At 40.2% G+C, this 27958-nt stretch overlaps 1 protein-coding gene across 1 annotated transcript; it reads left to right on the top strand.

The window, feature by feature from the left end:
* Positions 1-2: 2 nt before the first annotated feature.
* Positions 3-27958, top strand: edn3b (endothelin 3b). Its single transcript, XM_086042719.1, has 4 exons — positions 3-366; positions 454-670; positions 18810-18968; positions 24673-27958. The coding sequence occupies exons 1-4, from the start codon at positions 315-317 to the stop codon at positions 24725-24727; spliced, it is 483 nt and encodes a 160-aa protein (XP_085898845.1). The 5' UTR covers positions 3-314; the 3' UTR covers positions 24728-27958.

Genomic DNA, 27958 nt, shown 5'->3' with positions numbered 1-27958 from the left:
CTCTTCACTCCACATGCTGTGAGATAGCGACACGGAGAGAGTTTGGGCACATGCATTTTTTTGCAGGGACTAGTGAGGGCAGGTCGACACAGCATTGCGTGCAGGATTTATGACATTAAGGTACAAATATGAACGCTACGGAGGAATAAACGACCTTTTTGGAGGGTTTTTGTTTGGTTGTTTTTGCCAGGATCTGCACATGGACATCAGTGGATTTTTACACGTGTTGGATTAATATGACCGCGTCGTCGCATTATTACCAGGCTCTCTTGCAATTTGGGAATATTTAACACACGCAATAAGGATCTTTTCCCATGCAGGCGAGAATCATGCTTTACAAAATCCTTGCTTTAATTTTCTTACAAGGTACGTGGGTCACGTCGTCGTGCAAGCTGTGCGATAAACTTTCCCTTCTTTTCCTAATACTGTCATGTGTTTCCTGTGCAATACAAGGTGTGTTGAGGTGTGATGCTTGGGTCATATCCGAGGTCAGCCCCGGAGGCGTCTCGGGGCCCAGCACGGAGTTGAACTCCGGCGGAGTCGCGGCTCGAAAGAATTCTGACGCAACGGAACCAAAGTCCAGATCGAAGCGCTGCACCTGTTATTCCTACAAGGATAAAGAGTGCATCTATTACTGCCATTTGGACATCATCTGGATCAATACTCCCGAGTAAGACATCCTTTGTTAAATGCGACATATATTACCAACGAAATATATCTTTAAATAAAACATAAACAAATGAAATAAATATGATAATGTAATCTGATCCACAAAATAATTCAATTTTCAACATTTGATGTACTCTACCCATCTCATTTATACTAGAATTTATAGTATTATATTAAGGTAAAAACACATGCAGCCTATAAAGTCAATTAAAAACAATTCATTACAAATACATTGGCTTTAATGGAATTTGACTAATACGGACACGTACACAGTTAGTAAAATACAGTATCCTTACACATATAGTATACTTTACCGTAATTAGCCAATACTGCTTCATATACCAACATCTTGGCAATACTTTCAATGCTTTGGTTTTATTACCACACTAACAACACCGACGATAATATTTTGTTGCTGATTCTTTCCTTGTACTATATGAATAAAACAAGTACAGCTTTAGTATATGCCTGGCCCATAGTGGGACGATTAGTCTGGACGTATTAGTACAGTGTAAAAAAATGGGGTTGATATTTACTTTAAAAAAAATCTAGGAACGTTTTTTTTCACTCAGAAATGCTATAAGTAAATTTTACAATAAAAGTTTTCAGTATTTCCGATTGAAAAAAATCTTTCCTAGTTTTTTTTTCAAGTAGATATCACTCCCCATTTTTTACAGTGTATATCCACAATGAACATACCTGGTTTTAGTTGATTGATAGGAACAGAAAAAGTGTATCGTTGGGGTGAGCTGGTACACCAATCTACATGATATTTTATTAATTTCTATGTTTGAGATTACATAGCGGTTCAGCTTTGGTGATAGGGCATCCGAAGTAGTAGTACACAGATGGGATTTAAACGACTTGACTGGAGGGCTGAAGGTTGTGGCCCAAGTTTGAGAGAAGAATGCCACCTGAGGGGCTGTTGAGCAAGGCACCAGCTGTTTCACTCTGTATCATTTCCTTTGAGGTTTAAGAGAAGGCCACACTCAGACATAAGATATGAAGGTACTTGGTACTTTAAGTTTACTATTAAAGTTTATTGCGGAATACGCATATTTGTGAATTTTTCTTTCTGCGTCACAAATAGCTCTCAAGCCTGCAAGGCAAACATTTTAGTTAATCACACCAGAAAGCCTCAAGCACCACAACAGGTCAGTTTTCAAGTAATGACAAGCACAGCAGAAATACCTAAAGGTCATTGTTTGACACAAGATACAGCAGCAGTTATTTCAAATACGCCCTCAACTTTATCCACATTTCCTACTCTGACGCCACTAATTTCTTTAAGTGACTTTGTAGTTACCCTAATCGGGAAGATTTCCAATTTTTTGAACATCAAACAATGCAATATTTCAGGATCACAGAGGCCTAATGCATGATCAAAAAGCAGTGATTCATGAACACAAACGTTAAATACAGTATGAGCATTTCCACTATATAATTATTAGTTTTTTAGAACTCAAATACAGACAATTTAATAAAACAGAAACAGTATCCAAAATGGACTTCAGCTCCTGTCTTTTGTGATGGTAAATCAGCATCAATGCATGAATTTCATAAAATCAGCATAGCTACATTAGCATAGCATACATTTCCCCAAGATTCAATCCAGTACAGTAAGAGAGTGCATTCTTTTATTTTTGTCACGTAAGGACAATAGCAGACGTGACACAGACGTTGAAAAGTAAAAGTCTTTATCAACGAAAATACAAAGTAACTACAGAGAGCAGGACTGGAGGAATTCTGACGGGGAGAAAGCTTGCATCCTGACTTGAAGAAGGTTTGACGTACTGACAACGTGTCACTCAGTAACTCGATCTTATAGTCAGGCCTATTTGATATAATAAAGAACAATAGCAATTGCATAGCAACTGATATATCAAGTAACAACCAGACACAACATGTTTTTGTGTTTTTGCCATGTATGCATATGTAAACCTGATGGCATTTCAGCAATCATATGTGAAACACCTCGAATAAAACTTGAATTGATCAAAATGTTGGCAGACCTGCTCAAAACAGCGCGGCAAGCAGCAGGCATGAGCAGGCAAATTACCAAGAGCTCAAGTTATTGAAACGTTATAGTGCGCATCTGTGGTTTGCAGCTGAGAAGAAAAACAAAACAAAACAGAAAACAATCATAAAACATATAGCAAGAGTTTATGTTGACTTGAGGTTAACTGTGAGTCAGCCAAGTCTTGTTCTTCATGGTGATCAGTTTATAACGCTTCATTAATCACTCTTTGAATCTAGATTGTGACAGGTGTTGTGTGATTGAGGCATGGAAATGAATTTGTTTTCCCTTGGGAAAAATCTTTCTTAGTCCCGCAAGGCTAATACAGTACTAATTTTTGAGAATCTGATCTAACCTTTGGCCCTAAAAATCCTGAATGGGTTTTACAGGGTTTAGATAACTCCAATGCATGGGAGGATGATGCAGGAATGAATTTATGTTCGCTATAGTTCAACGTCAAATCGCAGACGATCTGAGAAAAGGATGACAAGAATATGCGTCTTGATTGAGAAGTACAGTGTAGCACACCTTTAAATCAGTTGCAGTATGGACACTTATTGCAGTAGTGTTTGCATGTTTTGGCAGTTAAGTGAAATGTTGGGTTGGGTTGCACTTACACAACAGTACTTTGAAAGGCCGCTCATTAGAGTGCAGTCCTCTGCTAAGGTCAAAAGAATGTAGTTTTCATATTAACATAAAAAAATACTGGCAGAGAAGAATTAAAGATGGTAATTTTAAAAATGATACAGTCCAGTATTCTGAATTCTGAAGATGGAATGGGCTTTGCTCATGTTCCAGATGTCTAAAAAAGACACGCCATGGAAATCAGTGCTATTTTTGTTTGTGTAAGATGGCTACCTACTCCTAGCTAACTAACAGTGGTGAAAGCAATACATCTTGCCTTCTCACTTGGTGGATGTAATACATATTTCATGGCTCCTGGTAGACTAGGAGCCATTACTTCTGTGCAAGCAAGCCAGAGTGCATGCTCACAGCACAGGGTTGAAGCTAGCTATTTGGCAGCACTGCTTAACCACTGGGCTCGCCATTTATGATTGAGTAAGACAGTCGAAGCTCAGCACTTGGTCGGCCTCTCAATTTCTCCTGGTTTAAAAATTATGAAAGCAGAAATATCCATTCCAGTGTCAGTCTGTTGCCAATAGGAATGGAAATAATTGATTCATTTATTTATTGATCTTTAATAAATCTATTGATTGCGTGGAAACCAGCAGATGAGCTGATCATTAAATCTCAATTAGTTAGCTGGATAAAAAAATACAAGCGATGGGAAAATGAGCTCCATCCGAGCAGACATTTTTTTCTTTGGGCAACATTGTGAGGTGTGGTCTGATATGCTGACGTCATGCTCAAAGGTTGAAACACTAAAGTGTTCCTCCCCCCTAAACTTTAGTGATGTATTTTCCCCCCAAATTGGGCTTTGATCTTTCGAAATGCCCTTAAAAAATCTTTAAGGTAATGTCAGTGAATTCCATCAGAAAGCAAACAGGTGGTTTAGTGGGTGATGAATAACCCAAATAATTAGGTACACCAAGTTTTGTTGTGAACATTTTATAGAAAGAGTTACTGCCTTGCTTTATGGAGTTACTAACAAAGTCACCATTGGGCCATAATCCTTTGGTGATCCACAACTGGCACAATCATTAAAAATGACTTGGAAATATAATGTGAATCGGTAGAGGCTGATTCCTAAGTGATTACAATCGCAAGAAGTTGTTTCCTGGGTGTGGTCAGGAATGATGGAGACTGTTTTTCCCTTAAAGAGGAAGTCAACCCAATAAGAATATGAGCTATGCAGGCTCACTAGTTGAAATACGGCACTGTGATTAATATTGTGTTCCTGGAATGTAAGTTAAGCAGCAAAATGCACCCACTTTTAGCTAGCTCAGGGCGCGGCCATTTTGTCACTTATGTCAACTGAAGATGACATTGAAGTTGCTCAGGGCTCAGATAACGACCAATCACGCTCACCTGTTTTCTGAAACTGAGCCATGATTGGTCGTTATCTGAGCCCTGAACAACTTCAATGTCATCACAGTTGACAGAAATGACAAAATGGCTGCCCCCTGAGCGAGCTAAAAACAGGTGGATTTCTCATATTCAACAAATGCAATATTAATCAAAATGGCATGTTTTGACTTGTGGGCCTGCAGAGAACATATGCCGGAAAAAATATTTTTGGATTGACTTCCACTTTAATGCAGGACACAGGGAACCAGGGGTGATCTCCTTGGTTGTTGCTTTTTGTCATCCATTTTTGAATAACTTTTAGTTATAAGACTAGACTAAGTTGTTTTTCTGTGGTCTGTCTTCTTTTGCCAAGACTGCTTTGGGCTATTTCAGATGAACAGCACTCCCTCTTACCGACTAGCAAGTTAGGACAGATTGACATATTTGAACATCTTCATTGTACAATATACAGATATGCCTGTATAGTACAATATTGATATAAAGTCAGTGAACCTAAAATCTTTGGCCCCAAAGGAGGATAAAGTAAAAACAAAAACGAAAAAAGAAAAAAGAAAAAGGTCAAGTAACATTTTGAAACCACTGGAACCTTGTGTTATTTCCCAAGAGGCCCCTTGCTGTTTTAATATTTACTACTCAGCGTGATGTGAAAGTGGATCATTACACTTGGTGTCTAGTACTGGCATTCATTAAGGCACACTGGGAACTAACACGTGATATTTTATATTGTTGCGCTCAAGACCAAACCCAAGACCCAAGACCAAAACATGCCAGAGACCGGAACTCACTGAGACCAAGACAAGAGCAAGACTTTTGGGAGTTGTGACCGAGTCAAGAGTAGACCATGACAGAGACAAGCCAAGACCGTAACAAGACCAAGAGCATAAAAATCAATTTAATTAATCATTCTCCCTTTAATTCAATGTTTCTTTTCAATATGTTCGACAGCCAAAAACAGTGTCAGCTACACTTTCAAAGCATACTATGCAAGAATCTCAAATCTTTTCATTTTTTAAAATAATTTTTGAAAAAAAACCAAAACAGTTCAAGTACTTAAAACTGATGATTTAATGAAAATATTTGCTACTGTTATGTACAGTTAATTTTATTCTTACCGGGGTTTATTTTCGAGACGCCGTTAGTTTGAGATTGTCTCCGTCGTTTAATTGTGTTGAAGACGGAATTTTCACATCCTGTGAAAAGGATCACAGGATGCGTGTCTTCATTTGCATGTTATTTTTCACAAGGAGTCTTTGTGGTTGAGTAAGCCAGATTTAATTACTGTTGCATTGGTGGCCATATCTTGCCCCGGGCTCTCCTCGCTCCGTTGTGTACGTACGTCTCACACCTTTCACTTCCACTCGGTGATGTGTGTGTGTGTGCCAACATTCTTCCCGGCCAATTGAAGCGGCTCCTCTCATTCTCTTTAAATTCAGCTTAGGAGAGACACACGGTCTACATTGCGGAAGCATAAACTGAGGAGATTAACACACACAAAGTATGTTTCCCAGAAAACCCAAGAAGATCTCCACATGCAGATGATGTAAAATTGGCCTCTGCAAAGTGGCCACTTGGAGACACCCCAGATCGTGCGTGCTTGGTGGCTTGTAAAAGAAAATAGCCTCGGTTGATTCGGTTCACTGGAATGCTCAGCATTGCGTGGCATGGTCTGCCAAATTTCCAAACATGCTAAAGGAGGCTTGCACCTGCACAAAACTCAAGATGCGCCAGCTTTTACACCCAAGAGCAAATGCGCTGTCAGCGAAAATAGGGCCCTAATACAGTGGAACCTTGAGTTACGAAAGACCCTTTTTACGAGCTTTTCAAGTTACGTACAAGACGTTCGTCGAAAATATGTCTCTAGTTATGAACGTGTTTCGTTATGAAACCGTCTCAGCATGGACGGATCAGTGCTGTGCTCCTTGTGCCATTTAACCATTATTGGTTCTGTGAGTACCTCATTGCGATAGTTGAGCTGTGCCTTGTTTTTTTGTTTTTGTTTGTTTTTTAATCATCTTAATTACTTTGTAGACCTCAGAATGATTTAAAGGTTACAGTTGGCTATAAAGGCCCACAAACCCATATAAAACACGATGTCTCCTCCTTAGCAGCTACTAGAAAACTGCTTACACACACACACAGACACGCACACACACATTCTTCTTCCAATCACAATTCTCACAGTGGCCGCCAACATGTCTGATTAAAGTGGCACAAACATTTGGGTGTAAGTATGATACGTACAGTATATAATATATTGGAGCGTCTGCAAAAAAAATAAAATAAAATAAAAAAAAGAATTTTAAAAAATGTAAAAACGCCATATAAAACTCAATGGTTGCTCCACACAGGAGCAAGCTCTTGTGTGCAGCGGTGGTTCTGCCTACACACACGCGTCTTCCAATCACAATTATCTTGTTTTCTTTTTTTTTTTGCGTATTATTTCTTTATAGTGAAGTATGGTTTCACTTATTTTTATGTAGCACTGTATTAACAACCACACACCGATTAAAATAAGAAAAAAAATATCCATACAGTATATACCCTAAAGCGTTAATATAACAATTTGTGGGCTGGAACCAATTTATTGCATTTAAATGGGAATGTTGATTAACAAACGTTTCCAGTTACAAACGTGGTCACGGAGCAAATTAAATTCACAAGTTAAGCTACCACTGTATTTGACTTTACTAAATCTTATTTTTCTGGTTAAATATCATTGTATTTTGGGCTGTAGTCTCATGGCTAACCCTTTTAATATGTAACAACTACACCGGATCGGTGATTCAGAGGTCAGTTTTAAAGCAGCACTGGGCAGGAAATCGACCTTAACAAAATGTTTTCACAACTCTTTTGATGAAACATTGACTTAAAAGGAGTTGAATGGGACTTTTGTCATGCCCTCGGGGGGTCTGTATCGTTTTTACTTGCACTAAGCAACTTTGAGGTGGATGGAAGCACCCCTGGCACACAAAAAAAAAAAATACAAATGTCCCGAATTTCTTTACGGCATACTCACTTCCTCCTTTCGCTATAAGGAACTCGAACGTCTACACGCTATTACTGATATCATGGCAGAAGCCCCAAAACAAACAAAAAACCAAAAGTATTGTTTAAACAAAATTAGATTCATAACCTCATCGCTATTCATTTTTCACACAGCCCCTGGAAATAGAAATGCAATTCAGTCCAACTTGCAGGCGAGCGAGAGCTCAGGATTTCACGACACTACGCACTGGCGTGCATAGGAAATTGGGTTGACTTTTGTCAAAACACTACCGCTTTTGTGCACATGGCGCCGCCATACTCAACAAAAACTGACATATGACACAGTTTTGCTTGAAGAGGCCAAAAAGAACATTTCAGATACCCGCAACTCTTTTCTCCCTATCCACAATTGTCATTTCAAATATTTGCAGTCATTTCAATATTGCGTTTGTGGAATGAGTGTTAAGTTATTTTTAGCTATCTCTGGGGGCGGTCATTATGTCACTTCTGTTGACTGAAAACGACATCATAACTGATCAGGGCTCAGGTAACGACCAATCACGGCTGACCTGTTTTCTGAAGTTGAGTTGTGATTGGCCCTGAACAGTTGTAATGTCATTTTCAGTTGACAGAAGTGAGAAAATGGCCACCCCCTGAGATTGCTAAAAAGGGGTGGATTTTTGATGCTTAACTCATATTCCAAAATCGCAATATTAATCAGAATGCCGTGTTTCAACTAGTGGGCCTGCTGGGAACATATTCTTGAAAAAAATATGTTTGGGTGATTTCCACTTTAAAAGTTCACTACAGTCTCATATAGTGCAAAGCACGCAAACTTGTGAACGGGCTTTTTTTTTTTCAATGTCAAATGTTGATTATTCCTCTTACTTGCTCTCTCAGTGGTATGAATGATTCTTTTAAAATTCCCGGACGTGAAATTTGACCTTACTGCACACAAATTTACGTAGGGGAAGGGAAAATTGCTGCTGACTGCTAAGCGTTTCCATGTCCTACATCCAATGTGTATTAAGTAACTAAATGCATACATTTTCTCTGAAGTAATGTGTTGTGCTTCCACTAATCAGAACACTGTATTCTACAAGTAATTAATAATGTGTTTTAGGAATAGGAATAAAGCAGATTAATCAATCAATTTGTATCCATCTCAAGGGCCATTATGGCCAATACCGCCCTGTGCGGTCGACTGAAATTGACATTCCAACTGTCCTCGGGCTCGCACTGCAAACATCACGTGACCAAACCCAGAAAAAGGTGAGCTGTGACGTTCACGGTACGAATCAGATGGCAGACTAATTTTTCAATGAACGTGAACGCAATATAAAACATAATACTGTGTTTCGACTAGTGGGGGTACATACAACACCGATCCGTTCTCTGTACCTCTTATCTTCACCAGGGTCATGGACGTGCATATTTTTGCAAAGAAAATAATTGCGATTTGTTCCCCTTCTAATCTTTTCGACTTAATTTGACCTGCTGTTCACTACTCACTGGTCTACTCACAACTGTTTTAAGGTAATCCATGTTTTAAGGTGATGAAACCTAACAATGCAACTCATGAGTCCCATTTTTTAAGGGAGTGGTGTACCAAATACTCTTTGTGCCTTGAAGGCCACTGTATTTTCAGTTTGAGAAACATGGCGACCGCATGGTCTAAGCTTTTAGCCTCAAATGAACTACCCTCTATTTCTAATTTGTAAAATTCCTTGTCTTGGAACCCGACTGCACACAAACAAACGATAGGAAGAGAAAACTAAACTACCTGGATTAAAAAAAAATATTACTTTGTCATGGATTTGTTTGTGAGGTATCTGCAAGCTGCAACCCGAGCTAGCCATTCCGCCAATGTGACGAACTGGTCCGTTTATGACGGACGCCCATTTTGTAGGCAATAAACGATAGATGGGAAACTTAAAAAAAATAGATGGACTAAGGATAGGTGGAAGCACATTTTTTCTATGTAATCATCTATATATCTACGTTGAGGCTTCCATGGCCGCGGCGAGGCTTCCGTTTCCCGTTGGCCGTGGCCGAGTTTTTTTACAGCTTCTGGGTCCTAAAAGCAGACCTATTTAGTCTGGCCGCAGTGAGGCTTCCAAATTTGCCTATGAAACACCTGAACTACACCTGTACACCAGTGTGCATGCTTGGTTATGTACTTTTTTGTAATTACGTAATATTGTATAGAACTGTTAGGCTGTTCCCATACAATCCTAACCCTAACGCTCCTACTACCTATTTTTAGTAGGTGGTAGATCATTTTGACTTGCTCATGTTATAAGTAGCTCTCAGGCTGAAAAAGTGTGGGCACCCCTGCTCTAAGGTGTATGTGCTTCACAAAAATATGTGTAGTTGATGAGGAACCCTCAGCTTCCCTTACATTCCAAAATGACCTAGACCTTTCAAGTCGTAAAATTAAGGAGTCAAATGCACAAGAGTACGGTCTATGAAAACGAGGTGGTACAAGAGGACTTTCCACAGAAGAAAACATCTCGGTTGAGCACCAACGCAAAGATGAAAAAAAAAACTCGGAGGTGAACAGGCCACTGAAAAAAATAATGGAACGTGAGTATATACTTTAAAAACACTTCTATCCCTACCTTCATGTATTGTCAGTCTGTAGAGGAGGAAGATTATTATTATGACACTTTTATCCTGTGACAAGGTTACTCTGTAACAAGAACTTTCTCACTAGCCTTCATTACAACTTGAATCTGTATCAAGAGCCCACCAAGTATCAACAAGTTAAAGACACGGCCCAGATAGTTCTGAGAGAGTTATTACATGAAAAGAAGATTTCGATAAGGTCAGAGGGAGTACATGGTCCCCTACCGGCGTCAACATCTCTGACAAAGCTAGAAAGTTGTTGGAGTAGTACTATTACCACAAGAAGTGACATGCCGTAGACTTCAACAGTGATTACTGATGAACCTGTTGAGAGAAAGTTCTCAAACATATTTAAGTGAAATGGTCATGGTAAAGATCATTCACAAAGTGTCGCGATCTATGTTTTTTATGTTTTGAATAAACACTTAACATGTTCCGCTTGTCAGGTATTCACCTGTTCTCATCCACACTGTCCCTTATGTTAAACAGTAACACCTTCTCAACCACTCGACAGTCAGTCTACTTGTATAGAGTTGCCCTAACATTTTTTTCAAGAATATGTTCCCGGCAGGCACACTAGTTGAAACATGGCATTCTTATTAATTTTACGTTTGTGGAATATAAGTTAAGCAGCAAAATGCACTCATTTTTAGCCGTCTCTGGGGGCGGCCATTTTGTCTTCTGCCGACTGAAATTTACATCACAACTGCTCACAACGACCAATCACGGCTGACCTGTTTTCTGAATCTGAGCCGTGATTGGACGCAGGTCCCACAGAGACAAACAAACAACCGCACTCACAATCGTACCTAGGGGCAATTTAGAGTGATCAATTAACCTACCATGCATGTCTTTGGAATGTGGAAGGAAACCAGAGTACCCGGAAAAAACCCACGCAGGCACGGGGAGAACATGCAAACACCACATAGGAAGGCCGGGGCTGGAATTGAACCCACGACCTCTCAACTGTGAGGCAGACATGCTAACTAGTCCACCACTGTGCCGCCAGCAATCGAAACAATGCAGTATAATTAAGAACAATTACATTAACTTCATTTAGTATGAATACTTACATTTTATATTTTATTGTTAGTAAGTTTAAAACAACATTCAGGTTGGCATTACTTCATAAACTTAGCTTGATACCTTCATTTTTCTTAACATGGAGTTTCCGTTTTAAGGGCCCAGCTCTTACCCAAACAACAATTGAGTGAGACAGGGCATGACTTAAAACAAACAAACAAACAAACAAACAAAATTTGACAAACAATTTGACGGTTACTCTGAACACAAGCTAGGCTCTAATGAACTACATCTAAAGATACTCTTCCTTACATTTCAGCAGAGCTGGGCACTTGACCCTTTTTTGCCGGTCCGGCCGCGACCCTCCACCCTTGACCTGGGTACCCTTCTGGCCGCGACCCCCCGGCCCTTATTCATAAACATTGTCGGCCCCCGCCCCGTTCTGCCCTCCGCCCCCATAAAAAAAATGTCAAAATGTCTGTGATTGACGCCGCTGCGGGAGAGATACTAACGGCAGAAGCTTTTTAAGCATCATTAGCTGGCTAATTTACTATTCGAACCCACAGTGGACACGCTCCAAATGTGCGCCACTAATACTTTACTACTTAACCCAACTGCGTGTGCTTACTTCCATTGCGAGCCCCGGGGTTGGTTTTGTCGTATTGTATGTATAATTATTTGGATCCAACAGATGGCCAGAAGCCGCATTCAAGAAGTTGTTTATTTTCCACACTTCCCTCTGTTCACGGTCTTCAAAATAAACGCATACCAGCAAACCACTATACACAGCAGGTTTGCTACGGCATATTTCTGGAAGTAGAAGATGCCAGAAGAAGTGCATGAACTCCACCTTGATGTGGCAGCATCATACTTGTGTGCTGCACGCAGCTTAATATACTCCCGGACTAGGGTTGCCATCCGTCAAAAAACAAAATCGTCCCACATTTAGGAACGTAAGTATTGAGTTGTAAAGGGACGCACTTTGCCCCGTAATATCGTCAGACTAAAAAATAATCTGTAAAATGTCGATGGAATTATTGGAGCAACAGTTCTTTAACACACCACCTCCGCAAAGGCTAACTTCAAAATAAAGCTTACCAAATAATACATTGCGTCATTGATACCAATGCAATAGCCTGAGTAAGACTTTTACTTTGAAGTTGACCTTCGTGGTGGCGTAACAGCTAACTTCACTTCCGTTTTCGACGTCTCAACTTGCCACCTACATCAACGCAACGGCATCCCAAAGTCATATTCAGTCGCGAATTTAGGTCGCTAACAAACCGCCAGTTAATTACACTGTCATTGTATGATACGGCACAAGTCTCCGGCGTTAATAGCAAGCTGCTGTTATCATTAGCAACAAGTGCCTGGATGGTACTTCAACAACTGTTCCTTGCTTTATTTTTTAACTTATTTTTCAATATTGTCGAGATTATTTTATAATGCGCTGTCCATGTGTAAAAGAAGGTGCCTTAAATTGCACTTCAAGGTAAAAAAAATAAAACAAAACTTTGTCTTCATTTATTTTATAAAATTATAAGTAGTTTTAAGAAAACAATCAGCTCAAAATGTCTGGCATAATACCTTGTTATACACTGTACCACGTATAAAATAAGAATCTTCTTATTTTATACGTGGTACAGTGTATAAAATAACAAGGTATCCTGCCTTATATTGCGTTCTTAAATCCTAAATGGCCATATTAGGCATTATGAGTTTTTTTTTAATGGGCAAAAGTGTTTTATAAATAAATGAAGTCAAAGTTCTAATAATCTTTTTTTGCTTTTTTTCTTTTGCTGATCCAAAACACAATCCGATCTCTGACTCAAAACCCATGACCAATCTGAACCGTGACTTATGTGATCCGTTGAACCACTAGTGAGTACCAAAGTCAATATCCTGGTACTAATGTGAGTAACCCATGAAAAAAAATTATGTGCAGCCCTGTTAATATGGGAATGTAAAATTAATGTCAGCATTGTATGGACACACAACATATAATAATTTTGGGGTGGAATAATCAAGTACAATTGATTGACAAGTATGTTAAATAGATTAATGATACATAAAAGTAATAAATTGATGAATAATAGATAAAGAATACACACACAGCCTTACATTAACTACAAGTTCAAACAGATATGCATAATTTTTACTGTACAGGCAGTCGATATACTACACTTAAACTACATATATAGTAAAGAGTAAGTGGACAAATATGTGAAAATGTTCTGCTGAATTGATTAGATGAGCTCATTTTAAGCCCCAACTATGACATGTCTTTCTCTGTGTTTTACTCTGCAGTTGTCAAAGACGTTTCTGCCAAGACAGAAAGCTCTTTGCCCTTGGCAACACAGTGAATATTCTGATTGGATAACAATAGAATCTTCTAAATTATTGATTAATAAATATATATATGAATTTATTGCAAATATCACTACTTTATCTTGAGGATCAATACTTAAAATTGAGCACTATGGATCGGAATATCGATATTTTGGTATGGATACGCCCATTCCTCGTTGAAGGCAGTCAGGTCGGCCGTCCCCGCCGATTAGGTGTCCCTTATTTATTTTTCAGGGAGTTGGTCACCCTATCCCGGACACAAGTTGTTTTGAAACAGTTAAGTTCCAAGTCGGGGGGCGTCTCTTCAAAAAGACAGCGACAACAATGGATATCGTGCCTGCTACAACCATAAAGGGACCGAGATGACTAGACTACGCATTTAATTTTATTGCCAAACTAGTTTTGCTTTGCAGCAGCTTTGCAACAAGCTGCGTTCTGCATTCTCTCCTCCGTGTGGGAAACTGTATGTCATCGCAACATGTGACATAATGGACCGATCAGAGCAGCAACAATTCCTGATGGGTGCGTGGCATGTGTTGCAGACCTGTCGCCAACAGCACAACACCTCGGTCACAATGCGGCAGTTGTCGGTCGCGCTGACACGGGAGTATAAAGAAGGATAAAAAGAAGCCTTTCACTGAGTAGGCTGAGATGAAATATCTCGTCAAACGGATGAGGGCCGATTAGTGGGCCGGACTAAAAGCCATTTTTTAAAAAAATGGGCATACGGCCGGGCCGGAGGGTCTGACCGGTCTGGCCCAGGGACGGACTGCCCAGTAAAGCATTTCAGATAATCTTTTACAACACCACAACAATTTAATTCCAATCTTCAATAGCTCAACAAATTGAAAAAGTCAACCCCTGTTGGATTTGATATTGATAGCTCAAGCACCTGGTTGTAGGAAGATTGGTGAGAGAGGATGGAGAGCTCAGGGTGTCTCTGCATGTGCATGTAACATTGCACCTTGTAGTTTGTTTTCTTATCATTCCTGATAAGGTGGATGCGAGGAGATCATAATAAAAAGATACTCAAGCTTGAACACTCAAGTATTTAAAGGACTACTCGAGTACTGATTCACTGGTGAGGAACTTTTATTTCATGATGTCTGTGCATGAATGTACAAATACGACAGAGCTTTAGGCTGAGACAAGAAACATTATATTGTGTGGGTTTTACCTCCTGCTTTGATAAATTAGTTTACATTGATCTCTAATAAAGTCACTGATAGTGTAGTGGTACACACGCTCTCAAAATCCATCAATTGTCTACCGCTTGTCTCGTCAATGTGTGATCAAATAAATACAATTAACAACCCCACAACATGGCACAGTGCACAGTTGCACGAATAGTTATTAATCTTATAGAGAGCTCCAAAAATTGACCGACTATAAAAACATACAATACAAACAGGAGCTTACAACGTTAAGTTTTGATCAACACTATCTCGACATCATCAGAGACGTATTCATTTAACAAGATCCTGCAAAGTCTATTCAAAGATTTCTTTCTAAACACATTATACATGTTTGATGCTAATTGCTAAAAACATGCAAAGACTGAGAAATATTACTAAGTTGTGGAGATATAGCGTTAAACTGTTTTCCTCCTTTTCTGTTTGACGAGTGACTGATGGTGTAGTGGTACACATGCCTGAGTTGTGTGCGGGCAGCGTGAGATCGTTTCCCGCTCAGTGACGATGTCTGTGTGTGCCCTGTGACTGGCTGCCGACCAGTTCAGGATGTAGTCTGCCTTTCGCCCATAGTCAGCTGAGATAGGCTCCAGCACCTCCCCGCGACCCTGTAGGATAAGCGCTGTACTGTGGAAGATGACATGACATGACATGATCTCTAATCATGTTTTTTAGGATTCTAAATAAAATTTGTACTAGCAAGAGTATCCACTGAAGTAACAGGTCTATGTATAAGTGCTGGGGATGTAAGAAAACATGAAGGTTGACAATAGCAGATGATAATTATCAAATACAGAGTCTATATAATTAGTCTAGACGTTAATTGCGTTATTAATAACAACATGGGTTCATCAAGTAAATGTTGATGATAAAGACCAGACTTTAAATGTTGAGACTGACCAATTTGTAAAAATGTTATGTGTTTAAATATTTGGGCATTTGGGATTAACTATAAAGTACTGATTTTAAATGTTGTGGCTGACCAATTTGTAAAAACCTTATGTAGGTGAGTAAATAACAGTTAGTTGCTGATGGTTGGATGGTCACATGGCACCTTATCACCAGGCCATTTGGGTACGTTCTTCTTGGGAGCGAAACAGCGGAAGGGACTTTTTTTTAAAGCTAAAAAAAAAAAAACACATCAAGTTACGCTGCACGCTGTTTACAGACAAACTAGTGAGTAGAGTCAGTTTGTGACTTACCTAATATGTTGGGAACTTGTTACATGTCAGTACTCTTTAAAAAAAAAAAAAAGAATCAGAATACATGTCTTTAATCATTGAGATGTTTTAAAAAGTGAGTTTATTTTTCTATACCAGTTGCCCCTCACCCATCCTAAATGGACATGCATTTTTATACACAAAGCCTCTAAAGAAATTGCAGGTAAGCAACCGTTTATCTGCATTCCTCCCGTTCACTCCCCCCGTACGCCTTTCTCACGTGTTCACACACATACACCCGCACGCACACGCACGCACGCCCCCCCACACACAACCCCTGAAGGGAGGGCTGCATACATGTCGGGGTAACCTGAGTCTACACATGCCCTCAAAAGCTTATTGCTAGCTATGCTGTTAACCAGAGGTTGAGCAGAACTGTATTTGCTTGTTGAAATCAACATGGATTGAAATCATTCCCATTGAAGAACACAGGTCAAACCTTTCCATGTCATCTAGTTACAAGCCGTGATATGTACAGATGATCTAACTTGGAGAACTTGGATATTTATGAAAACATCATACCTAAATATTGTATAAAAATCTAGAGATGTATCGGTGACATGAATTTATGTTATTCATGAAGACATGGACAGTTACATCTAAAACAAAATAACAGAGATTATATAAATGATTACTCGTGCATGGACAATTAAATCTAGAGAAACATGCATTGATGACATAAACTAGTGTTATTCATTTTTTTTCAGTGGCCTGTTCACCTCCGAGGTTTCTTCGTCTTTACCTTGGTGCTCAACTGAGATGTTTTTCATATTTTTGTGCAGCACATACACCTTAGAGAGTACTGTCTGCCTATATTTTAAGGAGACACGCAGCATCCCAGCTCAAGCACAGAGGTGTGGGGGGATACATTTTCTGTTGAAACATGGAATGAGAAGACGAAAAAAAAAAGAGGCCTTTTATGAGGCCTGCTAGTCTTTTCCCAACTGTGTCACACTTCACAATTGTATGGAAACATCTCAACAGTTCTATAGAATATTACATAATTACAAAAAAAATACATAACCAAGCATGCACACTGGTGTACAGGTGTAGTTCAGGTGTTTCATAGGCAAATTTGTAGATGACATGGTATGGAGTGTGAGGTGAATTGAGTGGGGGGGGTGGCAAAATACCATTTCACAACATCCTAACCCCATTCTTTCCAAAAATGAAAAGAGAAATGTAAAACTTAACTCACAAGAACTTTTCTGTAAAACTACTTGTATTCAAAGCAACTACTTAGTCATCCTGCGAAACTGACGATTCTATACCGCCACCTGGTGTACATACAAGGTCAACACAGTGTGGGTCGCATTTCCGTCTCTCTCCAGCCAAACGGGCATCCGTCAATAATGGACTTTGAGGTCCGTTCGGACTTGACCAAGTTAGTTATGGCGGACGTCCACTTCCGCCTATGCTTAGTCTGTCTTTTTTTTTTTTTTTTTTAAGTTTCCCGTCTATCATCTAAAGTTAGCAACATGGCCATCCATCATAGACGGGTAGACACACTGGCCCGTCGGTCAGATGGAATGCCCACCTCGGGTAGTTAGCCCATAATATTTTTTATATAGATACAGCTGCTGTCATCAATAATAATAATAATAATACATTGACTTTATACAATGTTGTACAGTGACAAACGAGCACATATACTATTGATAGGATATGCGACAGCCCTAGTTGACACGCTTGCACTAAACATTATTGCTTATTGCGTTTGTGGATGGCTGCAGCACCACACATGGTAGCAAGTTTTTAAAAAAAATCAAAAATCGAATCAGGGCTTGAGTGAATCGTTACATCCCTATTTACTACAAAGTCATTTACTACAAAGACAATTTCAAAATCTTGTGAACACGGCTTCAGTAATAAAACCTTGGACCATTTCCACCACGTCAGCATGCAGTTAGTCATCAAGCTATGCCAAACCCCCATATAAAAAAAAAAAAAAAAAAATCCCATTTTTGGTGCAAGACATTGACAAATTAGCCTACTTATAATTGCTAGCAGACTGGCCGTTCGGTCCATTAGTTCAGTGTCACTCCATGCACCGCATTTAGTGCCACACAACAGAGACCTGTTTGGGTTATCGATTCAATTAAAGTCAATTCACTTATTTCATAATATAGCTTTGCTTGGTCATGTTCCTATTTTTTTCTACTAAGGTGGGAGGAATCTATCCATAGGACAACTATTAGTCGCACACTGCACAAATCTGGCCTTGAAGAAAGACATTTCTCAAAGACAACCATAAAAAGTTGTCTTTGAAGTTTGAAGTTGCTGTTTAGTGTAAGTTTTGGAAACAAACTTGCTGTCTGTGCCAAAATCTGCAACATTGAACCAACAGACTTCCTGTCTTTGCTGCTTAATTTGTTTTCATCTGAATGGAAGTTACAAATCAAGGAAGTATTTCATACACTGTGGCAAAGTAGAGTATGCACAATTTAAGTTTATTCAATTCAGCTTTGATTTTCACAGATTTTCAAAATCATTTTTTATTTTTCCATTTCTACATTGTGTCATTCCCTTAAAATGAAGCGTATTTTAGCATACATATACTAGATTGTAAATCACTGTTATACACATGTCTGATGCACAGATAATGCAGCCTTTACCATGTGTGGTTCATTGACATGCTCTGTCATTTATCTTGTGATATGCCATCAAACACAAAGATATTTGTTTGGACATGTTTTGCTCTCATTGAACAAACAGCCTTTGTTTTGTGGAAACTTGCAGACGCACGGTACCCTATGGAATGTCGAGCTACCAAGGAGCCCAGCGAATCCGACGTGCTCTTGCTGGACGAGCGAGTGAGCACGAGCAGCGAGACGCTCAGCGCTGCATGTGTTCTTCTCTGGATCAAGACCCAGAGTGCCATCACTTTTGTCAGTCAAGGTCAGTTCCATTTTTCTTTTTCACTCTCTCTTTTCATTATGAAGTCGTCTTCCCAAGCTTGCCGTGGAATGAAGACTAATGGCCCTATTTTCGTGCCCAGCACAAGGGTAGCACAACATGCTCTCTTACTGTGCGCATGGCCGGAGTTTTCTTTCTTTGGGTATTTTTGTAGATGGGCACAGTTAGAAATGGGCGTTTGTGCCGTTGTGGGTGTGAACATGGCATACTTGATTCCCGGCCAATTGAAGCGTGGCCTGTATGGCGGAACAGACTCGCTGGAGTTCGTGCTTCATGATGCCTGACATCGGTGCGTGCAATGTACGTTTATAAGGAAGTGCAAGAAGATCTCCACTTGCAGATGATATAAAGTTGGCCACAACAAAGTAGGCACTTGGAGACTGTCTTCCACCCCAGAACGTACATCATTGTGTGACAACCCCCTCCCCATTACCACCCCACCCCCAGCCCCACGTGAGCACACGTGTGCCTGTCCACGAAAACAGACAGGCGCACGTGTGCTCACGAAATATCCCATTTGCTTTTTAGTGCAAATGCAAATGGGATGCCACCATTGAAACTGACTGACCCTTTTCTAGTAACTGTACAACCTTAGACTTGGGACTGAGCCCAACCGCAAATTATTTTAAGAAAAAAAAAAGGACTGCAAATTTCTAACTCATCCATTAAACATCCAAATAGTCGTATATATTTAAAGTAAATATGTATGTGAGATTTGACAGCAGCGATCCACTTTGATGTGCTCAAGGTGGAATGTTTCCACAGCATTTATGTGCACCATGAGTGCATGAGTTATTGTAAGAAAAGTACTTTGGAATCCAACTGTAATCAAGTATGGTATTTATAAAAATGTATGTGGAGACTTCCACAGTGTGGTATTCATTATGAAGAAATGACACAATAAACAAGCATAAGTGCTCAGCGCTTTAACTTTAAGTGAGGAGGGTAGAAGGACAACAGCTCCTCCATTGAAAAAAAAAAAAAACACCCAGGGACATTTCCATAAGTGGGACACACATTGTCATAAAAAGAGCAATTTCTCTGTTGGCCACAGTTCTATTAGGATGGTGCTCTTTGATAAATGGCTGCACATCACTCCATTTGCTGTACATTTCTTTTATCTTGGCCGAAGAAACCTCCTTATGAGTTTTATCTCCCCCTGCTGTATGCTCATCTAGAATAGCCTTCACCTGTTCAAAGATTAACTTGCACTGAATTAAAATAGAACTGCATTCCTTGTATACCTTCCACACACTTCTGCTCTACACTTTGACTCGAAAGACTTTATGACAGAAACAATGCCAGATGTTGTGATGATGCAAAAAAAAATTAAAAAAAGGCATGCGTCAGGCTTAGCCTCATGTGGCTAGCTTTGACCAGCCCGATCACAGCTAGACTCATACTAGCGGCACTTGGACCATGGAATCGAACAACAAAGGCAGTGATGAAAAGCGATGCTTTGTCACTAGATTATTATTAATCGAAGATGTTTCAGGACAACGCAAACCAACATCAAGACTTTCATGGCACTGTGTCGCTACCCTCGTAAATACTACAGTTAGCACACGACAGGTCACGTTGAAACGGTGAGTGATATTTTTAATCTATTTCTATGCTGGTCCTGCAAAGTATGGGCCCTATTTTGGTAGATTGGCGGCCGTGCGCTCCGAGTAAAGCGGAACTTCATTTTCGTGCCAGCGCAAGTCTAGTCTAGCGTGTTTGGGGCCATCTTGCGCCTGTATGCGTGCGCTGGCGCACGAAACAGCCTCACCCGTCACGCACTTCGGAATTAGGTGACGAAACGTACTGTGGGCTTGGCGTAAAAATGGGCGCATTGTCATTTTTGCCCGGGGGCAATGGTCTATTTCAGCGCGGTTGTGAATTTGGTAGACGTGCTCCGCCTAACTGGGCGTTATTTCCTCGCCTTCCGGCGCAGTTGGTGACAAAAATGAGACAAAATTTTAGACTTGCTTAAAGGTGGTCTATTATGGTGGTGGTGGTGGGGGGTCTCACACGTGCGATCAGGAAGTGCAAGGTGGTCTCCAATTGCACGTCACACAAATGACCGACTACATCATCCGAAAGGGGAGTATTGCAGTTTACGAGCCGACGTCATGCACCAACTTCCGCGAGTGTAAATTCTGTTCACTGTTCAAGCATGACGTACTTGGGCGTGCGTGCCGTAATATGCTGATTTTGATGCAAATGAGGGATGCCGCGAGGTTTGGCCGGAAAAACACAACCTTCCATCCCATAATGGCGCAAAAAGGTGCAAATGCCCCGTTACCCCTCATTCTAACCGGTGCAAAGTTTAGCCCAACACCAAAAGAATGAAAACTACACCCATGCGCACATTTAGACTGCGCTTTGTGTGTGCTAGACTTGCGCCCGCAACTAAAATAGGGCAGTGGCAGTGTTTGGGGAGCACTGTTGCATGTTGGGCATTGTTGGAACGTCAGTACATTGTAAAAAATTCAAAACTCATTGACTTTTTGTTTGAAGTATTACTGTTTTTCTCCGTTCATTTGGCTCATTTCTTGAACCAGCAATCATATTCTCAAAATACTGTACCATAGACAAATCGCGAGTGGTATTTTGTCAATGTTGGTAGTCGGAAACGCAAATGGAAGCCCGTTTAAAATCATAGGTGGACCGGCCTATAGGCGATTACAATTTTTTCTGGTCTGACAAAAACGCGGATTGACGGACGGCGGAAGGGTACTAAACGGCTGTAGGCGATAAATGGACCGCAATTTTTTTGTAAAATGCCCAGCTCTACTATTTAAGCTTTACAACGTATACTTTGGTTTTATGTTGTGGTGAAATGTGCACAATAAATTGTTCATTGCAAACATTGTAGTTTCTGCAAGTGTTAGCAGTAAATACAGTGAAAATGACGTGGAATACTTACTTTGCAATCCAATTTCCCATATGCATTCCGAATTGTCTTCCGGTGCTCCTAAAATTTTAAGTTAGGGGCAACTGTGCTGCTAGTAAAAAATGTTAGTCAGGGGCCCTGCCTTGGAACTACAGCCTCATGCTGACCTGTTACCTTGTTACCCTAGAAAAGCACCTCATTCTTCATGGGGTTTTACACGAACTGTTGTCGGTTTGAATTTTTACTTTTTGAGAGACTGCAGTTGCACACCTGTGATGAGTATGCAACAAATGATTGACACCTCAGAAGTTATGCCTTCTGTCTATAATTGAATTTTGATAGTTTTTTTCAGAGGTGCTGTGGTTTCTTGTATATCAAATTAGAGGAAGGAAATGGAGCCAGAGAAGACTGATGTCTTTCATGAATCATCTTTATGATGTGCTACTGTCAAGTCATAATGACTTTTTAAAAATGTTAACTTGTTGATTTTTTTCTGTTTCTGGTTCAGTCTCATACAAATTAGCTTAACCCCCCGTATTAGAAAATCGATTATATTTTCTCTCGTGTAGGATGCACTTCATTATCAAGTCAGTGAATTTATATACACTTGTCAATTAGTCTGAAGATCCATGCATGTGGTGCATACAACAGACACATTGCCAAAAACAAATACAGTTTTCTCTCACTTTTCTCGGGTGATATGTTCCAAGCGCCCTGCAACTGGTGAATTTCTGCAAAATAGATGTTGACTTTTTTAAAATCATTAATGTATTTAAAAGTTTAAATTTTTATTTCTGGGGGATTTACATCTCTATTACGCCATTACGAACGCCTCCACACAGTGCCCACCCTTCTAAATACTAGTTACAATTAAAGCGGAAGTCAACCCCAAAAGATAATTTGCAAAAATATGTTTTGTGCGCCTTCACTAGTCTAAACACGGCATTTTAATTAATATTGCATTTGTGGAAATGATTGCATTTGTGGAGAGAGTTAAGCAGAAAAATCCACCCGTTTTTAGCAAACTCAGGAGGCGGCCATTTTGCCACTTGCTGTCAACTGAAAATGACATCACAGTTGCTCAGGGCGCAGCCAATGGCCAATCATGGCTCAAAGCTGAGCCACAACCTGAGCCCTGAGCAAATGTGAGGTCATTTTATGTCAACCGATAGTGACAAAATGGCCGCCTTCTGAGTTGGCTATAAACGGGTGGATTTTGCTGCTTAACTCTTTCCACAAACACAATATTAATCAGAATGCCGTGTTTCGACGAGTGGAGCTGCATAGAACAAATTCTTGCAATGAACATTTTGGGTTGACTTCCCCTGAGTACCAAAGGTAGAAAAGTGCTGTACAAGTGAAATACCTTTAATAAATGTAACTTTTAGTAACTTGAGTACCACAGAGCATTGGCTTATAACTACGTCAAAGCTTTTATTTTTATCCTAAAATTGGCTTATCTTAACTAGAATCCCACGGTGTATTTTAACCAAAGGTACAATCCTGGTGGATTTGTGCATCTTTAAACCCTTGTTGTTGTTGTTGTTGTTGTTGTTGTGGAAAGCAAAAGTTAGTAGCCAATATGACTCCTTCTCCTGCTCCTGTTACTGCTTCCCCCCCTTGGCACCTTCTTCTTTGTCTTTGTTGTCGTGTTCTTCTCTCTTCTCTCTTCTTTTTTAAGACCTCTAAGAAGAAGCACTGCTGCCAGAAGTAGTCATGGTAACTTACTTTCACTTTGCACAATAACATCAACAGGGATTTAAAAGGCGCATTAATCCACCAGGATTGTACCTTTTGTGAAAAATGTGATTCTAGTTAAGGTAAGCTGTTTTAAGACAAACTTTAAGAAAAACTTTAATATAGTTATTTGTTATAGGTTTCATCTTCCTCCTCCTGCTGTCGGTGGCTGAATGCGCTCTGCTCACAATTACTGAACGCAACTGTTTACTATCCGTCTTATCTGCCTTGACTCAAACTAACTGAACGGCACATTTGAATAACGTTCTGACTTTCCGAACAGAAGGTTGTCCAAAAGTGCCATAAGCACCAAAAACAGAGTGCCGGTGTACAGGTATTCCAAATGGGCACATGGTGCTTCGGTGCGTCAGGCAGTTCAGATGGAAACACTTCAAGCACGAGCTGGTGATTGGTTTAGAACAAAGGCTGCGCTTGGAAAGTAGTAAGATGGGAGCGCTCTGCCTCTCTGAACACACACACACTCTCTGAGTAGTGCGCTGGTGCCACAGTACTGGTTAGTCGATTATTCGATGGAAGAGTCATTAGGATAATCAATTCGAAAAGGATTCAATAGTGGCAGCTCTAATTGTATTTCACAATTTAACAATTGTTTTCACATGAAGCATAGTTTACTGAAAGAGTTGGGTTTGAGGGCCAAGTAAACCACTTCACCATAAACACGCGCCATAAAGTAAAGCATCAACAGTGTATTGCTTCTGCAAAAGAGATACTGATGCACTAAATTTTCTAGCTTGTGTGCTAACATGGGTAAACTCATTCTTTTCACTTTGGGTGTGAAGGTTTGCAGATGACGGATGGGAGAATCTCTTTCTGAATGTTCTAAACTTCTACTTTCATGTCAGGGTCATATTGAGTAAATGGGATTAATGCAGGGCGGTTGTCATTCCCATCTCTCACAAACTTTGAGCAATTGCTTCAGTGATTTGAAGCAATGTCATTCCGTCTCCATTCCATCATTGATTTCTGTCCATAGAGATGTTTAACTTACCGGTACTGGGTAGCCAAGCGAATTGGGTGTATTAATGTAATTTTGTGTTTTCCCATTTCAAGTTCTCTGCAGACTGGGCAAAAACCAAGTTTTCACAGAGTCCCAAGGCCTGGCTGACAGTTGGACACCTCTACAGCTCCTGCTGTTTCCTTCAGGGAGTGGATCCATCCCTCATCTTCATCCCATCATTCTCTGTTTGGCACACTTGCTTTCCCCGGTACACTCCCATTCAAGGAAAGAACTTTGGAGATTGACACTGCCGACATTCCTGAGCATCATAACTCTGGGAGCAAGTTCCATCAGGCCGAGTGGTTTTAAGAGCACGTCGGCAAATTCGATACAGTTCTCCGGAGGCTATTTTCTTTTTCTGTTCTCTCCTGATCGGTTTAAGGATTACGTTCACCTTGAAAATATCGTGTGACCTTATGCCGTGCTTGATCAGACCCCGGTTTTGTATTCCTATATGCAAAAATATTGTAAACTAGAGTTTCTTTCAAAACAATGAGTTGAGCTGTAAATGCTCAAGAAACCATGGATGACTCGTGATGACTCTTGCTCGTGGAAAATGAATTGTGAGTTGCAAATGCAAGTACTGAGGCAAGGTACAAATAGATAAGGACCGTTCCATATTGCTGTGTTTTCTGATATATACAATACAATACAATTTTATTTATATAGCGCATTTCATAACAGCTAGAGCTGTAACAAAGCAACATGTAATGACAAAATTAAGGGCTCATTTTGTATTTTTTTTTTTAACAGAAATAATATAAAAATATCCAAATACAGTAATATTAAATATGTAAACTCTGCTCTGTTCTGCTCTATAACACTTACCCTAACCCAAGAAAAATGTGATGTTATTTTACCTGTATACTGTACATATTATGTTTAAGATTTCTTTAGGGCACAGGTGTCAAACTCAAGGCCCGGGGGCCAGATCTGACCCGGGACATCATTTTATATGGCCCACGAAGGCAAATCATGTGTGTTGACTTGACATGTTTCTTTCTAATTGTCTTCACTTATTACACTACATATGAGATATTGCAAGAATTTGCTACCAATCCCACCACAAACTATTTACTGGCAAAACCAGTTAGCAACCAATTTGTTGTGTACACGTGTTAATATAAGGCAATCATACATTTATATGAGTTCACAGTCGTAACGGCCCTCCGAGGGACACCAAAACTATGATGTGGCCCGCCAGAAAAATGAGTTTGACACCCCTGCTTTAGGGCATCATCATCATCATCACCATGAAAAAACTGTCACAATAACAATGAAAAAGGCGTTTGGAGCATTGGCTATGTATGGTTTAAGGATTCAAAAACAAGTGTAGTCACAACATGGATCAGAGTCATGCCTATGTCATGCATGTAGGAGCCAAGCATTTCATTATTGTTCTCTTCCAAAATGATGTACGATATAGGCTACTGCATGACTCTTTCCATTAGAAATGAATCGAGTGACTGCCATCGATGTGGGGTGTTGATGAGACAATGAGATGCCCTGTTTAAACTTTACGACGGGGTTTTTCAATAATGAGAAAAACACATAATACCAGTGACAGCTTGTATGTGCAATGTGTGTTGATTTACTGGAGGGCAATATTAATAAATCACAAAACACCTCAGACGAGATGGAATCTTACTCTGAGGCTGGTAAAAAAAAAAATGTGTTGCCCAAGGCCTCAACAGACTGTGTTTGGACTTCAGTATGGAGCTCATCCAGAAAGGGAAAACAGTAACACACGGTGAAAGTCAAGTGGCAACGTTTTCCTTTAGCCTCCAGGGCTCGAATTTCTCTCTCCTGGATCAATAATTAAATCCTTCCTCTTCAGCGCCTTTCTACTTGGTCCCCCTTGTCCACTTTTACAAGTACACCCTTGACAAATACAAAGCAAACACTATTTGCTTATTTGTCTTACATGCTGTAGTGCTGACACATCTTTATGTTGTTACTATATTTGTGCTGGGTACCATACTGTAATTGTGTCATGATGTGATCTACAGGAGAGAGGAAAGGAACACTTTTTTTAGTGGGTCCTGAGGCTTATACTTGGGTTACAGTGTTGTGTATTTATCAGAGCTGGGCATTCCGCCTATTGTGACGGACCGGTCCGCATATCCGCCTATGGCATTCGCCCATTTTGTAGGCGATAAACAATAAATGGGAAACGTAAAAAATTTGTCAGACTAAGCATAGTGAGAAGCCTTTTTTTTCCCCCCGTCTATGTAATCATCTATTTTCGCGACGCCCTGAACGTGGTATCCATGCAAAGCTCTGCTTCTCTGCTTTCAGAATCCGTTGGAATTACATTGTTAGCACAAATGGTTCATGAGTTACATGAAACACGTCACCTTCGTCACTTTCCACTATGATGCACGGCTTCCTCCGCCCCGTAACGTATGCGGGATTGACAGAAAGCTCCACTTCTCTACTTTCAGAATTCGTTGCGATGCCAATTACGTTGCTAGCTTAAATGGTTCGCGAGATAGGGTCATTTGAAAAACGTGTGTCATCTCTGGATGGTGCTGAAAGGAGAAGCATTTATCTTGCTGCTCTTTCATCTTTGTTGATGGCGGAGGCGGTTTATTTACGCATTTATATGAGTCAGTCTTTCGTTTCAAGTATTGCCCAGTGATTCAAGTTTTAATTTTTTATCCTAAAATTGGCTTACGTCACTGATGGGGTAGTGGTACACACGCCTGAATTGTGTGCGGGCAGTGCGGGATCGGTTCCCGCTCAGTGACGGTGTCTGTGTGTGTGTGCCCTTCGACTGGCTGGCGACCAGTTTGGGGTGTAGTCTGCCTTTCGCCCATTGTCAGCTGGGATAGGCTCCAGCACCTCCCGGCGAACCTGTACAGGATAAGCGGTTTGGAAGATGACACATGATTCATCCTAGTGGATGAATATACTTTTAAACCCTTGTTGTTGTGTGAAGCAATGGTTAGTGTCAATACTTCTGCTCTTGTGGCGGCTGCTTCTTCTTCGTTGTTGGTGGCGGCTTCATTTTCTTCTTCGTTGTCCTCTCTGTCACTGGAAGTAATCATGGCAAGCTAACTTTGTTTAGTTTGTCAAAGTTGGTAGTCTGAAACGCTAATGGAAGCCCATATTAAAACGATAGTTGGACCGGCCTATAGGCGATTACTATTTTGTCCGGCCGGACAAAATGGCGGATAAACGGACGGCGGAAGCGCAAACTGGCTGTAGGCGGATGGTGATAAACAGACTGCAAATTTTTTGTAAAATGCCCAGCTCTGGTATTTATGATAATTTACAAATGTCTTTTCAAGGTTCCATCGTAACATTTGTTGCAGCATTCAGTGTAATGCAAAGAGA

Source organism: Filicampus tigris, chromosome 1 (assembly GCF_054856515.1).
Source record: "Filicampus tigris isolate MCC_2025a chromosome 1, RoL_Ftig_1.0, whole genome shotgun sequence".
Classification (NCBI taxonomy): domain Eukaryota; kingdom Metazoa; phylum Chordata; class Actinopteri; order Syngnathiformes; family Syngnathidae; genus Filicampus; species Filicampus tigris.
Note: the sequence above shows the minus strand (reverse complement) of the source record. Positions and strands in the feature narration are given on the sequence as shown.